This window comes from Tympanuchus pallidicinctus, unplaced genomic scaffold (genome assembly GCF_026119805.1).
Source record: "Tympanuchus pallidicinctus isolate F22 unplaced genomic scaffold, pur_lepc_1.0 scaffold22, whole genome shotgun sequence".
NCBI lineage: Eukaryota > Metazoa > Chordata > Aves > Galliformes > Phasianidae > Tympanuchus > Tympanuchus pallidicinctus.
The window spans coordinates 19,203,850-19,220,487 of NW_026294739.1; the positions used below are offsets into that span (position 1 = coordinate 19,203,850).

The 16,638-nt window shown below is 42.8% G+C and overlaps 2 protein-coding genes across 6 annotated transcripts in view; one reads left to right on the forward strand and one right to left on the reverse strand.

Annotated features, from left to right (window-relative positions):
• The window catches only part of LRRC34 (leucine rich repeat containing 34), a 19,569-nt gene continuing 2,931 nt past the window's right edge, over positions 1-16,638 (forward strand). The window contains exons 1-12 of one of the 5 annotated variants that reach the window (XM_052687232.1): positions 1-97; positions 5,556-5,686; positions 8,435-8,557; positions 9,381-9,505; positions 9,708-9,772; positions 10,446-10,529; positions 11,332-11,460; positions 12,926-13,021; positions 14,482-14,636; positions 14,733-14,888; positions 15,974-16,100; positions 16,215-16,419. In XM_052687232.1, coding sequence (XP_052543192.1) covers positions 44-97; positions 5,556-5,686; positions 8,435-8,557; positions 9,381-9,505; positions 9,708-9,772; positions 10,446-10,529; positions 11,332-11,460; positions 12,926-13,021; positions 14,482-14,636; positions 14,733-14,888; positions 15,974-16,100; positions 16,215-16,418 — 1,449 coding nt within the window. In that variant the 5' untranslated portion in view covers positions 1-43 and the 3' untranslated portion in view covers position 16,419. Of the gene's footprint in view, positions 98-5,555; positions 6,043-7,475; positions 8,002-8,434; positions 8,558-9,380; positions 9,506-9,707; positions 9,773-10,445; positions 10,530-11,331; positions 11,461-12,925; positions 13,022-14,481; positions 14,637-14,732; positions 14,889-15,973; positions 16,101-16,214; positions 16,420-16,638 lie in introns of those variants that run through there. The other 4 variants (XM_052687234.1, XM_052687237.1, XM_052687235.1 and 1 more) reach the window with 4 other exon arrangements.
• On the reverse strand, positions 2,592-7,018 carry LRRIQ4 (leucine rich repeats and IQ motif containing 4). Its single transcript, XM_052687240.1, has 5 exons — positions 5,871-7,018; positions 4,824-4,997; positions 4,364-4,502; positions 3,564-3,829; positions 2,592-2,825 (listed from the first exon to the last, which is right to left on the reverse strand). Exons 1-5 carry the CDS (start codon positions 6,975-6,977, stop codon positions 2,685-2,687), a joined length of 1,827 nt encoding a protein of 608 aa, XP_052543200.1. The 5' UTR covers positions 6,978-7,018; the 3' UTR covers positions 2,592-2,684.

Genomic DNA, 16,638 nt, shown 5'->3' on the forward strand with positions numbered 1-16,638 from the left:
GAAGAAAACAGCAGGAGTTGTTCTGCCTCTGCTATGGCTCTCAATGCCATCTGATAGCATAGATGAATCCTGCATACAGAATCAGCATAAAATCAAGGTAAGAAACATTTGGTTGGTGTCTTTGCAAGCCTCAGGCAAGGGAAATACTGCAGTGGGGTAGATCAGGAAAGTCCTGCTATCTTAGCAACAATCTGAATCTTTCTGCATTCAAGACTAATCTGTTAGCTTTTAAAACACTTTGTGGCATAAGCTGTTCTTATTCTTATCCTAAATGTGGAGGAAATCTATCCAGGGGAGCAAAAGCTGTTATTAAAAGCCGCAGGGCAGCTTCTAGCTAGAAGCAGACCACCCTGCTTTGCACCCAAAATGTTAGAAAATGTTCCCGCTTGGGTCATATAAGTGGCTCTTCTTTTTACATTTTGATGATTTCTTATTAGATTTGCTTGCACAGAACCATATTCTGGCATACTCGTTTATGTCATGGAACATCTTAACCCACGTGAGCTCAGAGACTGCACTGGGATTATTCATTCGTAAGGTATTTTAGGAAGTAAAGATATTAGATCTGCCCACTGAGTGAGGAGTCTTAGAGAAATCCTGAGGGATAAAGTACTGCTCAATTAGCCCTGAGTTTGTCTTCACTCTGCAGCAATCTCCTGGATGTGAGGCACAAGAGAATCATCAGCTGGCACTTTCCTTGCTTGCCCAGATCCCTTCAGCATGTTATCCCATACTCAGCCTTCAATCTGGGTAACACCTCTAACACAACTTCTGACTGGCTCTGAGTTTATCAGTAGCAGCTAACCACATTGTGCTGGTGCCTCTCCATTGTTTAATCCATGATTTCATGAGGGTCTCCCCGGGCTTCCTGGTTTCAGTTTCAGTTCCACTGAAAAGTGCACTTGGATCCCACAAGCTCTGAGGAAAGCGAGATCAACCAGAGTGTCGTGGTCAGAGGTAGCAGTGAACTGCTGCAAAGTGGGATTGGTTATTTTGTGCAGATTTCCTCAACCCCTGAAGAGAAGCAAAGAGCCCCTGTTTCGTACAGAGCTAACAAAGGAGCCTTTCAAACTGTTATTCAAGGCAGCAGAGTTATTTTAATGTGGAAACACTATCACCTCTGTTTCACAGCAGCTCACCAACCTTCTCTTTCAATCACTTGTCTTAATGGGACTTTCCTTCTCCAATTTGCCTTTGCTCCATCTGGAGAAACGATCCTTTGTCTGTTCTATGGGGATCTCTGTGAATCACTCCTCTCTCACTTGAACCTCTCTAATTCAGACTGAGGTGGACTTCACTCTCTTGGGCTCCTCTTTCTCATTTCCAGGGCACAGTAAGGATGTACTGTTTGCAATCTCTTCACTTGCTTTTTTATATTCCCTTCCCAGTCCTTTGCCCACTCATGAGTCTGTCATGCCTGTTCTGCCACAAAAGTCTTTTACTAAATTGTTTTGATTATCCTGTCTGTCAGTCTTCCCAGAAGTGCCCCTTCCAACATTTTCCTCCTTAGTTGCCTCTGCTGTCAAAGCAGCACCAGTTTCCTAGTGAGATGGAAAACCAAAAATGAGCAATCCCACCTTTCTGCACTTAATAGTCCCCAGTTCTCTCCTACCTAGAAGCTTATTAGTGACACTTCTGTAACAACAGACTCAAGAGCCAAACAGAAATAAGACCCTCGCCCTGGATGCAGATGTGGCTCAGAAGAACGTGACCTGGAGGTGGAGCTCTTGGGAGAGCTGAATCTCAGTGAGCCTGCCTTCACCTCCTTCCTCAGGGTGCCACCAGCTCCTCATTCTCTGGTAGAGCTCAGGCATGGGCAGGGAGAGCAGGTCAGAAGTTCTGCCAGTTTAAGTAGAGAGACCTGCTCCCTTGTGCATTTTGACTCTGCACAGCAGCTTGCCTAGTTTAGCTTTGTGCTTTGGGAGCATTGTGACCGTGTTCTTACATGGATCCAGAGCCATTGTGAAATGCTGCATTTTGCACACTCGCAGTTTTCAAGTAAACCTGTTGTACACAGACATCTTACAAACTGTAAGCTTGTAAGAGTAAGAGATGGGCTGTAGCACTAAGGATTTGACAGCTTGCAGTCATTCACAACACTGCAGCTACGGATTGTCAAAACGTTAGGGAACATTTTTGCAGAAGATGGAGATACTTGGAGGTACTTTGAAACAGCTCTTCACACTCCTGTAAGGCAGAAGTGTTGTGCAGGTGTGGGTATGTTCTGACTGCTGGGAATCCTCCTCCATGTTTCCAAACAAGATTTTGTTTATAAACATAAAAGACAGTAACTAAGTGCCAGTATGTATAAGGCTACAGGTATGGTTTATAGTCTAGATATGGACAAACCTCACCAACTGGAAAACAACTTTCTAAGGATTACATGTAAAATACTTGGAATTCATAACAACAGTTCATTGCACTTGATTCCTACAGATTAGATTAATTTCCAGTTAATCATCTGCCTCTGTGCTTCAAGATAACATCCATTCAGGATGAGAAATCCCAGACTGTTTCAGGATCTGCCTTATTCAGCTGAAGTAGCTGAAAGTTCAGAAACAGCCCTAAAAAAATCACCAGTTTTCATTAGAATTTCCACTGATGCGAATGCTTTAATGCTGTCTGTTTTGTACTCACTTCTCTCTTGCAGCTGGCAGGGTTCTGTTCAGCTTACTGCACAAGAATCACTTTTTGGCTTTTGCTTCTTTTCCAGACTTCTGTTTTTCTTTTCCTTTCTTTTCCTTTTTTTGGTCTGCCATGCTTTTAAATGCCAAGAAAGGTCTGATCCCCTTCTTTGTAATCAGCCCATGCCAAATATTTCGGATCTGAGAGAGAACATAGTCTGGTTACCTTGAGGAAATGGATAAAAGCCAGGCACGTTATGGCCTCCAAAACAACTCTGCATTAGAGTACATTGTTTGCAGCTTGTCCACTTGCCACCTGACTTTTCTTTTATCGTGTGTTACTTTTTCAAGAGGAATTCCTTATCAGGGAGGAGACCAACGCTGTCATCCTCCAGATCCTCTGAGGAGTAAATGGCAATGGCCTCGCATTTTTAAATGCCACCACTAAGTTTGGAAGAATAGTCTGGGAGAAACACATTAATTCATGAAGAAATAGCAGACACTGCAGGAGAGGGAGATTTTTAGTTTCAGAAGAATCAAGGACTGTTTGCCTTTCTTTCCTTGCCTCGTTTTTTTCTGAGCTAATTCAGTTCATGTTCTATTAGTGATGCAGACTGATCTTTTGGGAAAACAAAACAAAACAACCACAGCAGAATGTGATAACAAAATATGTTTTGTTCAGTGTGTCTGCACGCTAGAACTTCAATTCTCTACAGTCAGAACACAGCAAGGTGCCAGTTAGATTCATCTTCAAGCAGTGCCCAGACTTGTTGGACCTACTTTGAGTTTAGGCACGGTGACTATGCCCCTATCACTGGACGAAGCTGGTGGCTGATGTGTTGCAGAGTGCCCTGTATGTTGTTCTAAAGCATCTCTGATCACTAAAGGCACTGCTTTGTTGCATACATACGTACATCGTGGTTGCTTTAAAACACCTACCTTTGAAGCCTTGGCTTTTTTATGTCTTTTTTGCCATAAGTACTGGAGAATAGCAGATGTCCCCTGACTGCACACTTCAATGGGAGGGTCTGTCATAGGATTCCCATCCACAAGGACCTCCTGCAGCTGCTTTAGGCTATTCAAATCCTCAGGCAGCCTGGACAGCTGATTGTTCTGAAGGAGCAGTTTCTGCAAACCTGAGCACACAAAAGCAGACAGCTGCAATACAAAGGACAGGAATGATGCAAAGCACCCCTGCATTCTCCCTGTAGAACAGCATATGGAGGAGGCAATAAACAATTCAGTCTGTGCTTATTAGGAGTTTGAGTACTAAACATCTCATCAAGGGCGCTGGATAAAATTCAGAGTACCTCTCCCAAGTGTGGAGGGATGGGACTCAGTCTCTCCTAGCAAGGCACATCTTTACAGTTGAAGACTTCCAGTCTGGTGGCCAAATCTGCTATACTGTGCATGAGAGCACTGTTGAGCTTGCCATACATAGAGATGTATTGGAGAACAGGGGAAGATAGAAAGACTGAACTGGAGGACACAAAGCATGTTCCTCATCACTGCCCGCCAGGTCTTCTCCTGCCAGTGGTGTGCTAGGAGCTGAGCCCCAGGAATCTCCCCAGTCCTCTGAGCTTGGGCACAGCATTTCCTTCACCCTCTCACCACATGACTTCTCTCCTATTTGTCCCTTACTGATTGCTGGGCCAGCACCAAACAGTGTTCTGCCTTCTTTCTCTCCCTCCTTCCAGAAGAATTAGGTCCTTAGGGCTAACACAAAGATGATTTCTCACCTTGCATTTGGCCTAGAGACTCAGGGAGCTTCTTAAGGAGATTGTTGTGACAGTCGAGTATTCTCAGGCGGGTCAGTAAGCCAACAGCTGGGGGCAGGTGCTCCAGACAATTATTCTCTATATGCAGTTCTTTCAGATTCTGGAAAATATGTGTGTGTAATAACTTTTCATAATTAAAGGATTTTTCTTTAGCTGGCTATATTATCAATGTACGGATAATATCAGCAAGTGGAGAAATTGGCTTTAAAAGCTGAGGCATCGTTGGGATAACCGCCTGGTAGAAAGAGACAACCTAAGTTTTAAACACTGACTACTGATGTTCTTCCTGTTCTGTCAGACCTGGCCTGATGCTGCACCAGCCCTAAAAAAATAAGGAGAACCTCCAGTTCTGCATTTGGGAGCAGCTGAAGGGCCAAGCCACAGTACACACTCAGCCCCCACCTCCTCCTGTTGTCCCTACCTGCAGTTTGATGATATCTTCTGGCAGACTTGTCAGTTTAACTCCTTTATTTTGTCCCAGATATAATTTCTCTAATGACTCCACGAGAAAGATTTCCTTTGGAAAGTTGTTGAATTGATTTTTGGACAGGCTGAGGCATTTTAAATTTGTCAGTTCTTGTATTTCTGCTGGTATCTGGACACAATCATTAAAGATACATTATGTCAATTAAACAGTAATCGTAGGGATTTGTCTTTAGGGAAAAATCTCTAGGAAAAGCTATGGAGCTTCACAGTTAGTGATGGATGAGCAGAGAATGTTCTACTCATTAATATAACATTATATCTCACAGTGTGGTGGAAAGGTGGGGGGAAAAATCATATTGTTTCCTCTGCTGGAAAGATTTCTTATGTGGTTTATTCTTAGCAGAAATGTTTGTCTGCTTCTTCACTTCTGTTGTAAGCTCAGTGCAGGGGAGAGTCATTGAAATGAATCAAACCTGAAAGAGATTCTTCTGTGTGAATTACTGCTTGTCTAAAGGGGACCTTCACAAAGAAAATCGCACAAGTGAAAATCTCCTGGAGGGGGGGGAAGAGTTGCATTACTTAATAAGGGAGGTATAAGCCCTCAAATGAGTGTGTCATACTTTAAAGTACTTAACTGTTCATTATCAAGTAATTAGCAGATAGTAATGATTTTAAAGGCATTCACAATATGTCATCTATTTTAATGTTGCCCTCTGCTCTGTTTCAGTTTTTGATGCATTGGTTCTACAGAAACGCAGCTCTTATTTTCCAGCTTACACAGAAAGATGATGAAATAAAGCAGCCAACTCTGACAGCAGTTCCTCCAGTCAGTATTCATCTGTATGATTCAGCACAAAAGTAAGTGTCTCCATGCTCTTGCTTTCCCTCTCTGTCTCAGCTGTCAGTGTCACTGTTACCCAGGCTCAGTGCATGCCAGGAGTGCATCTTCACACTTGAGCAGAAGGCAGCTCTTGGTTGTAACGTAAGACTTTGCAAAAGGAAGGTCTCAGTGAAGTAAGAATGAAAAGATAGGAACAAATACCTCCTGTATTTGATTGTCATCCAGGTTCAATATCTCCAGGTTTTTCATGGAGCATATTCCTTTGGGAATTTCATCTAAGCAGTTTTCGCTCAGATCGAGTACCCTGACGCTGGTTAGGCTGGTGCAGGACAGGTGAACTCTGTGCAGCCCGGTGTTCCTCAGATAAACATGGGTAAGTGATGTCCAAGAGCATGTCTGGGCTGGCAGCTCCTCCAGGCTGTTATCAGACAGGCCAAGTTCACTCTTTTCAGTGAGATTGTTCCAAACTGGGGGAAGCTTGTGCAGGGGATTATGAGACAGATCCAGCACCGCCAGCTTCTGGCAGTGTTGCAGCGTGGGAGGAATGGAAGATAAGTTATTAAAAGCTAAAAATAGCTTAACTAAGTTTGTCAGAGAGCCTATCTCTTCTGGGATGTGACTGATGAGATTTTGTTCCAGATCTATTATTTCTAAACTAACAATTTTACAAAGCTCGATGGGAAATTTTTCAAATCTATTGTTTTTGAGGTAAATTTCCTTGAGTTTTTTCAGGTTCACTGTTTCTTTTGGCAGACACTGTAGATGATTGTCAGAAAGCCCAAGAAGTTCAATGAGATGGAGGTATTTGCAGATCTGCACTGGGATTTCATGCAAGTTTATTTGATAGAGCCTGAGCTGGTGAAGGGACTGCAGGTTGCTGATTACCTGCAGAGAGCTGTAAGAGAGGGGGTTGTTACTTAAATCTAAGCTCAGAATACTTTTCAACATCCCCAGCTCTTCACATATTTCCCGTATGTGATTGTGATCCAAGTAGAGAACCTTCATGCTCTTCAGGAGTTTTATTTCTCTCGGGATGTTCACTATCAGGTTCTTCTCCATGTGCAGCTCTTCCAGATGCTCTAGACTGAAGACCTCAGGTGGGATGATTTGCAGCTGCTTATTGGCTAAATCAATAAAAAAAATCCTATCTGTGGCGTGCTTGGGAATCAGAGCTTCATTCTCTGGTACTTCATTCATTGGTTTTTCTTGTGCAGTGATAACGTGCTTATCCTCAAAGCCAATGGGGTCATGTTTAGGGTGATGAGTGTCCTTTGCACTGAGCTCCATGCTGTGCTGAGACTCAGCCATCTGTAATTCTTATTTTTAAATTTCAGAAGAGAAAAAAAAAATAAAAATAAAAATCAACAGTAGTCAGACACTAAATAAATAGTGAAAGAAGTTAAGACTGAGGGACAGGTCCTACCTACTGTCAGTTGTATCCCTGCAAAAGCTGCTTACATTCCTTGATGTTGACATCTGCAATACGTACAAGTGTGACTGTGACTTTGAATCCAGAACCCCAAAATGCCAAATCAGAGGGTGGCCTTTGTGAAGTCAGTGGGGCTGAATGAAACAACTTCTGTGGGTCTTCATTTACAAAGATTCTTAGGAAAGGGGTCTTCTATAACAGGGACATACCAGAACCTGATATTCAATAGCCCTTTAATTGCAGAATGTGGACTGTAAAAGAGTGAGAGATGGAAAGGCCTGGCTGACCTCTGCTGTCTCTGGGAGTGAATGGTGGTAGCTTTGAGCTGATAGTGAAGGGAGTGGGGGCTGCAGTCAGGAGGAAGCTGCCAACCCCTGGGACCTCAGGGGTGACCAGAATGAGGGGAAAGAACCAAAGGTCAGGGAGGTGTGGGGAGAGCCACGCTAAGCTTTGTGGTCTCATTGGAGCTTTGTACAGCAGCGTTTCTTTTTTGTTCTTTCAGTGGTAAGGAGTGAGCATCCTGTGGGGCGATGGGAGCGTGCGATCCCAGCTCAGCCTTGGATCATGTGGGAGTTAGGGGGAGGATCTGAGTGGAAAGTGCACTTCTGAAGCACACAACCCTGTAAACACACTGATTTGTGCCAAAGCTCCTCGGAGGGTGTGGGCAGAGCACTCAGTAAACAGTGCAAGGATAAGTGAGGCTGGTGTTAGCATGGAAGTGTGATGCCCTGCCCAGCACCAGGCTTCCCCTCCGAGGTGGGCAGCAGAGTGGCTCCTGATCTCTTGGGCACCCAGACCCTGCGTTGGACATCAGCTGTGTGGTAATGGGCTCAGCTCAGCAGTGTGGATGTATGTGGGGAGGGCATGGAGGAGTCGGGCTCTCTGGCGGTCTCATGTTGGCTGGTAAGCTCAGACACGGCTGCCTCAGGCAGAGCAGGGCAGGAGGGCAGTTTGCTGGGGGTCTTGCAGCACTCTGTGAGGCTGGGATTTGTCCCGAAGCTTCTTGCTGGGGCTTTCTCAAATAGCAGCATCACACACAGAACCGACTTTCATCACAGACCGCAGGACGCTGCCCTTTTTACAAAAGGGAAAGAGACCTGTCTTTATGAATACTACTTCTAGTTGTTCATGTTCTCTGTGATGCCACATCAGGGCCACGTTTTTTCCTTATTTTTTCCATCTGTATGTCCATAATTCAGTTATTCTGATAACTACAATTCTTTTCATAGCAGGACCCATTTTTACTGTTGCACACCCCCTGGCACAACAGAACTGGGTCCATGGCAACGTTGTTAGGCTGCCATGGCGATGCAGTAACTGTTTGCTTTGTTTTCAGGCACGTCATGTCAGTTCCTCCAGATCTTCATCAGCAGTATTTGCAGACTTGCCAAAACCTGAGCCAACCTGAAAATCACTTTGTTGCTCGTGTGCTTCAAGAAGCTGATAAAAGTGATAATATGTAAGAAAAGAACAATCAGCATGTTTCAGATACTTCTGAACTGCTTAAACAAGATGGTAGGACAAGAATTGGAGCAGTGGGAAAGTTTGTGGAGTTTCAGGCTTGAACACAAATTGCACTTAACATTTACTGCAGAAGTTCTGGTTTGACTCATCCTGACATCATCTTGGCAAGTCTGTAACTGTATATCCCTCCTGGGCAGCTTTACAAGCAATAAAATCAAAAAAGTGAAAAATGGGAAGAATGGTAACTTTACATCCCTTAGAGAAGCCCAACTGACTATTCAGCCATCCTAACTCCCTTCCTGATTTCTCGCTCCCGTTTAAAAAGGCTCAGCTGCATCCAGTTAGCTTCCAGCTGATAGTGCTTTCCTGAACTGTCTGTGAGTCCTGGCAAGGTGCTGACCACAAAAATTGCTTCTCCTTTTGTGATCAGATAGACCTTTCTCTCAGGGATGCACCTGGGGTTGGAGTTGATTGTTTTTTGGAGAGAGAACACAGGAGAAGACAAGGTTGGGCAGTAGTTTGGGTTAGCTGTTCTGCCTTTGGGGCAGGATAGAACAGATAAAGGAAAGAAGGAACAGATGAGGTTACCCCAGGATAGTCTTCTTTATTTTCATCTCTGCTTCTCTTGTCTTTCTGCTTCCTGCTCGCTGTGCACTTGTGGTCGTGTAGCTGTGCAGTATCTTCAGAGTAACAAGATGGATAACTGACCACGTGCAGGCACACTGGGGAGGGTGAATAGGAATGCATCTCTTAACCTGAAGAAAGAATTCTTTTTACTATTATTTTCCTTTTTATGTGGTTACACTTTTCTGTTACAGCAGACAGACAAAAGGGATCACGTTAAAAATAGCTGGAAATAATCGCTTAGTGCCTGTGCAGAGAGTGACAGATGAAGATGTTCAAGTTCTTGCCTCTGTCTTACGCCGTGCTGTATTTGTCACCGGTAAGTATCTTTACATGTCTGATGTCAGTGCTCATATTGTGCTGGTTTATCACCGGGCAGCAAATATCACACACAAAAAAATAAAATATAAAAGAAAACACAAGCAATCTCCATTTCAGTTTAGTTCATATTTATTTCTTTTTGTTTACAGAGAAGTTAAATGTAGGTATGCACCTCTTGCATTATTCTCAATCTTTTTCAGGTTTGGATCTGAGATATAATGATTTGACTGATGTTGGAGTAAGGCACGTGGCAACGTTCCTCCAGGTGCCAAAATGTTTCTGTTTCAGAAGTGTGGTTTATTTGGCTATGGTAATATTTCTGTGGTGTATTGGAGACCAAGACTGCATTGGTTTGGCAGAATTCCATTAATTTGACTTTTGCAACCAAATCTCTCCTGTTAGGATCTCAGATTGTGGTCTTTGAATTTCTGATAGTATAAGATATATTAGTATGTCTGAAGAAAGAGCAAGACAGTAAGCCAGGAGTTTTTAAGCTAACATTCATTTCAATGAAGGATGTAATGGTAGCGTGGATTGTGCCAGGGCCTCTGTTTTATGTATTTTATCCCTTCTCAGCCTTTCTGTGAGTCTAAACTTACTAAACTTTAGTGCTGCCTTTTTACAATTGTAAGCACTGGCACGCGGATCAAAAACAGTGACTGTAAATTCAGCATCTGTGCATTCACAAAATACCTGCAGGTCTGTATCTGAGCTTCACCTGCCTTGTTTGATCCCCTGGGCTCCTAGGGGGCTCTCATAGGACTGTGAGGATTTACTCATCTGATGTACTTGAGCATTCTTTACTTTCCACATCAGGGGCTGCCTGTAATGTGGTGCAGGACAGAGGTTGTAGTGCATGTATAGCATGTCTCCTTTTTGAAAAGTGCAGGGTGCAATAGAAGCAATTCTCATTGCTTTCTGCTTTATTTCTTCGGAAGGAAAACTCAACTCTGCGATACCTTAACCTGATGTTTAACGATATTGGCACGAGTGGAGCTGAGCTGATAGCAAATGCTCTCCATGTGAGTATTCGTCTAGGAGATTTAGACAGTGGCATCTTGCTAGATATTTTCTGCTTCTGATGAGCAGCACGAGCTGTCCTGCCAACATAAAGCTGGCTGAAAGAGCCCTCTGTCCTCTGCTGCTCAGCTCTTTGCTGTAACACAGCGACTGCTTGTTTTCCCAAGGCAGACTTCAGAAATCAGATTTCACACAAGAGAAAGTAGCCCTGTGCTGCCATTAGTACTTAATTATCACAACTGTGTGATAATTTTCTGTGTGAAAAGCGTTGTTGTGCTGTAGGGTGTAGAACGTCATCAAGGTTTTCCTTAGGTTATGAGTTTTTGGAATTGGGTGTGAAATTTGCCTGTACCTTAATGGCAACAAATGTTTTGATTCTAGATACCTGAGATGGGTTTTCAAAGCTTTGCCTCACAGCAGCATGAAAATGTCTGTTATTTTTAACACGGTTTCCCAAGGAAACGAGGCTAGCGTGTAAGGTTTGTTTTGTCTATGAAGTGAGGCTCACGTGGGCTCTTCCTTCCTTCTTCGTGGTCTTTGAACTAATCTTCTAATCTCAACTAAATTTGAGAGGCCTGAAATGCTGAGACTGTATGATAGGACTGTGCATTGCCAGTTAATGCAGAAATACCTGCCTGGGTTGTTTTCAGCTGCTTAGTGCTATCTCTTGGGCACAGTTTTTCTGGAGGGACCTTTTGTCTGTGTGTGACAATGAGCGGGATCCACAGGAAAAAGGGCAGTGATATTTTTATTAAGAGAATTGAAAGAAAATGATTTTACCTTTTTCTTTTGATTTTGTTCCAGAGCAATGAAACTCTTCTGCATTTGAGATTGACTGGAAACAAAATAGGCAATAAGGGTGGAATGTACTTTGCTTCAATGCTACAAGTTAATTGCACCTTAGAGAAGTTAGATCTTGGAGACTGTGATGTGGTGAGTAAATCAGTAGAATCATCAGCAATGTAATAATTATTTCAGGAGTATCACAAAGGTGCTGCACTGCTTGATTATGAGAAAATGTCATCTGTTGCCATTGGTTTTGCATTTTATGATGGCTGGAGGTAACACATTACATAATATTGTAGCGTGTGCTTGGAAAGGCATGTTGTATAAAACGCTGAGGTCATAACCAGTGATACATTGCAGCCACTGCCATTGGGAATTCAGGTGCTTGGCTTTCATGTGCTCCAGCATTGTTTCTTCTGTTCCCATTATTTATGTGTGTATATGTATATATACACATACATTTTTAAGTGAATATATAAAATATATAGTAAATATATGTATATTTGTGTGTGCATGCAAATCCTGTCTGAGTGATGCTGCAGAAAGGTGGTGTTCTCCTTCTGAAGTGTGCAGTACTATGAAACTTGCAAGTTATCCTCCTCACAGTTCTGTTGCTCATGTTGGAGCTCAGCTCGTTGATGCCATAGGTGTGGCAGTGCTGAGCTGAGCAGAAAGGCCCCCAGCTCGATTTGAGATAACTTGCTGCCTCCTGGAGTTGAGTGCTGGGAGTCCCCTGAACTTCAAGGGGAAATAGAGAATAGAAACTGGCACAAGGAGTAAATTTGACTGTAACATAACAGCTGTGACTGTCGCCTGGAGGCAGGGAGAGATCTGGGGGTCAGGTGAAGATGTTATTATATAATATTTGTTTTGTGGAATTACAGAACTTTCTCCCAAACTGGAAGGGGGAAATACCTTCCAGAAACTGGGGAGGATGTTACCAGTACATAAACAAGGGAAGTGCTGCCCGAGTAAAACTTACCTGGATGCTTCATCTCTGTATGATTGGTAGAGAGTTAACAGTTCTGTTTTAAAATGAAATGTCTTTGAATGTAGACAAGGCTAATCAGAAAAAAACATAAACATAAGTTAGTGAGCAAAATGAGGAAATAGAGAAATCCCAAACTGGCCTGTATTCTAGGCTGACTGTTCTGTACCATGTGAATTCACATGTAGTGTGCATTTACCTAGTGGAGAAGTGTTAGATGAGACTTGTACTGAAGATTGCAGGGAACACTCCCAAGTTGATTTTTCTTCTCAAATCAGGAAAACCAACACAAGGATCAATGAAACGGACAAGTACCTCTTGGAGATCCATCATATTTGCTTTCTTTTTTTTTTTCTGAGTTGCTGGATTTTCTAGCTGTTTACAGTTCTTAGTCTCATTGCACTGCTGTTCTACAAGAAATTTGCATTGGTGCCAGTAGGCACTTGCTGGCTGCACTTGTATTTCTCCAAGGTACAGGAGGCAGAAGTAATACTGTTTCCAGCCAGAGCCTGCCTAGTGGTTCTGATCTTCTGACAATCCATTCCAAGAAGTCATGGTAATACGAGAGCTTGACCTGTTCACCGGACAGGTTTATCTACAAGACTTGTCTGTTTTCATTTGCAGGGTACACAGTGTCTAATAGCAATAGCATCAGTCCTGACTCAGAACAAAGCAGTCAAAGCAATAAACCTCAATCGTCCATTGCTGTACAGCCAGGAGGTAAGGTAATAGGCTGCAGTGCCAGCTCAGGCAAAGAGAGGAGCACAAGCAAAGTCACTACTGATAAGTTTATGGACATCTGGGCTACTCTGGGTTTTCTTGAAGTGATAATTGGTTGTGGGAATACTTTATTTTTTTTCTGATCCCAAGTTTTATGCAGCCTCGGTCTGCCCTTGTTTAACTGGAAAGTTAATTTTGTTTTATTTTTCTTGGTAGGTATGCATTTATGAAGCAGTGGGCAAAGGGAGATGGGTATTACTGAACCAAATATTCATTTTGCTGCCAGCGCTTTGGAGAGTTTTGTGCATCATTCAGCAAAGTGAGGGACAAAAGCTGTTTAGCAGGAACTGAGGGAAGGACAAAAGACTGCTTTTTATCTGAGCAGAGCATGGGCGATTGCCAGAGGCTGCAGCCTAAAGAAAGGCACACTTAACAATATCCCTTATTCACAGTGCCATGGTTTTGTTTCACTATGTGGACTTGTAGCTTGAATTTAACAAGTGAATGAACCTCATCAATGTAAAACCTATGATGTGTTTTCAATCCAAAACAAAGACACAAGAGCTTCCAAAACAGTCGAGCACTGAAGAGAGATCAGTGAGGCAGTGTTTGCTGTAGGCAGCACCCTGGCACTGGGTATGTACATGCACCAGAGCTTCTGCCTTGCAGGCATGCAGCTCCTGTCCCTCATTGCTCCTGCTGTTTCACCAGCGTCAGCAGTTTTCAGGTGCATGAAGTGCATACTCTATTTTCCCAATTGCATGATAATACAATGAATTGTTGTGAAGGCCAGCAGATCTTCCCATATCCCAGAGATGTTTTCAACAGTTCAAACAGCTGATAGCTTCTTCTCTACTGAGACAGGGGTCTGATCTACCTATCCGCAGTTTTACAAGGCCATTTACATCACTGGTATGAAAATAAGGGCCTAAGCTGTATCTGGGGGAAACTTGCTCTTTGCCATTGCTGTCATTTGCTGAGGCCTGTGGCTTGTTCCCTTATTATTGACTCAAAGATCTCATGCAGTTATTTTTTAATAAACAAAACCTCAAAGTAGATGTGCAGTGTCTTATGGTGACGGCACATTTCTCTTCTTAGCAGTGTCTCTTTTCATAAAGTAAGTGGCATGACAAAATACTTCTAATGTTGGTGAAAGCTGATCCAACTACAGTTTTGTTAAAGCAATGACTGGGAAGGAAATAAGATAGGAGCATCAATGCTTGAATGACTTGATATTTACAGGGATGTACAGTACTGCAAATCTGCAAATACTTCTGTTATTTTTCACTTTTTTTGGTTGTAATAGTGCATCACTGCCTGGCTATTTTCAGTACAAAGCTGTAAGATACAAATAGACCACCACTGACAACCAGGGTTAGCTGTTGTACGTGTCTTTTACTGAAGCAAGACTACATCTTATCCTAAAGTATAGTTTAATAAAAATGAGTGTTTACTTCTAGGAAGAGACCACAGTCCACATAGCTTTGATGCTGAAAAATAATTCTTCTCTTGTGGAGCTACATCTGTGCAAGCATGAAATTAAAAGCTTTGGTGTAGAGCGACTGTGTGAGGCGTTGTATGAAAACTGCAGCCTGAGATACCTTGATCTTAGCTGGTAAGAGTTAGTACAGGACCTAACCCTGACTGACATTAGATGCTCATTTTCTTAGTATCTCTTTTATAAATATATATATATGCATATCTCTTTCAGTAATAAAGTAACTCGTGAGGATGTGAAATTTCTGGGAGAACTACTGAAACAGAACCAAACTCTGGAAATCCTAGATCTTAATTCAAACCGAATAGAAGATGCTGGAGCTATCTACTTGAGTGAAGCTTTGGCTTTGTACAACAGGACTCTTAAGGCGTTAGTATTTCAGTAACTTCCTCAGGGATTGCAGACAGAAAACACTCCAAATATAAGAAACTCAGACTCTGCCGTGGCTGAACTGATGTGAAAATTGTGCTTTGACATTAGCAGTCAAAACAGAAAACACACAAAGCTCCAAACTTCTTGGTACAGCTGAGGAAAGAAAAAATGAGTGACAGTATGGAATTCATTTGCCTAGCCATAGGTGTGGGAGGGTGAGAGGGGAAGGGTGAGGGTGAAAGTTAAATTGGTTCTGCAATGGTTCTAAGCATCTTACCTGAGACTAAGTCATTTTTACATTCATTTCGAGGAGCAGGAGAGAGGCTATTAGATCTTTATTGTTCTTTATCCACCTTTAAAGCACAGGTCCCTGTGTTGCACAAGCATAAACAAACTAGGATCTGTACATCTTCAGAATTTTAAGCCAAGCAGATTCCATAGAAGGCTAAGGCTCTATATTTGTTGATTCTGATCTTCAACACTTAAGAAAATCCTCTGTTTAAGTTAGCTTCCGGGTGAACCCAAAAGAGCTGTAATCTGCCCATCGGTGTGCATTCTGAGCACGCATTAAGCCGTGCACCAGCAGGAGGTATAAAGCTGATCAAAGGTGTTACCTGAAGCCACGAGTGTTAAGCAGCAGACTGAGGAGGTGGTGGCTGCTCGGTGCCTCTGAAAGCCTTCCAGGCTCACCGATGTAAAAATAACTGCCGCACAATAAAGATCAAAGCTTAACCTGGCCAGGCGCCAAGGCCTGGGCTGCAGAGCAGACAGAAGATGAGATGTGGCCACCACACAGTAAGCCACTACACTGAACAACTGAATGGGGAGCAACCTGGCTGTGTGAGTCATGGCAGTGCCTTGGGACACAGTACAGTTCCAGAGTCCAACCTGCCTGTAGCAACCTGACAAATATTTTTAATAGGAATGGGCTTGATACAAATATCTTATTACATTATGACAAATAGAAGATTTCATTATACATACAGTTGTATAAAGTCTAACTGAGTAAAACCCTGAGTTTTAGCTAAGATATGGGAATGCAGTGGCTTAGCATGCTTGCATAACTATTTTCTGTTTATTAGGTTGTCAGTAGTGAGCAACAATATAAGTGGCAAAGGGCTGGCAGCTCTCTCACAAGCAATGAAAATAAATGTGGAACTCTCCTACGTTTATATTTGGGGGAACAACTTTGATGAAGCCGCCTGTACGGTGAGTACTGGACTGAAGTGACCAAGTGCGTGCCCACCGTGTTTTATCTTCTAGGCCCTTCCTTACAATCAAAGTGAAATATTGTATGGCAGCTTCTTGTTTCGTTCATTTCAGGCATTTTCAGAATTAATTCAGGCAGGCCGCTTGAAACCTGGTTGCACAGATGTGGAACCGTACGAAGTGGACGGGCACGTTCACCTTGCAGAGCTCTCCCATGGCCTTAAAAAGCATTACTACTGGACACCAAGCTATGGGGAGGTGAAGAACGCTGCTGCTAATGCCAGTCTGGCAATTGCAGCTGTTTCAGAATATTTCTAAGGTAGGATCTTGGTGTGCTCACATAGTTTATCTGTCTTCTAGTACAACAGATATCAAACACGCTGCTGGTTGTTTCTTCAGTGTCTTTACCCTGCGAGTCTAGAAATACTTTAAAATAGCATTAGAGATGAAATATCAAACCAATAAGTGGTAAAATTTGTTTTTAAATAGTGGCCAATCTATTAAAAGCCTATTAATATGAAAGCATGTTTGTTTTGCT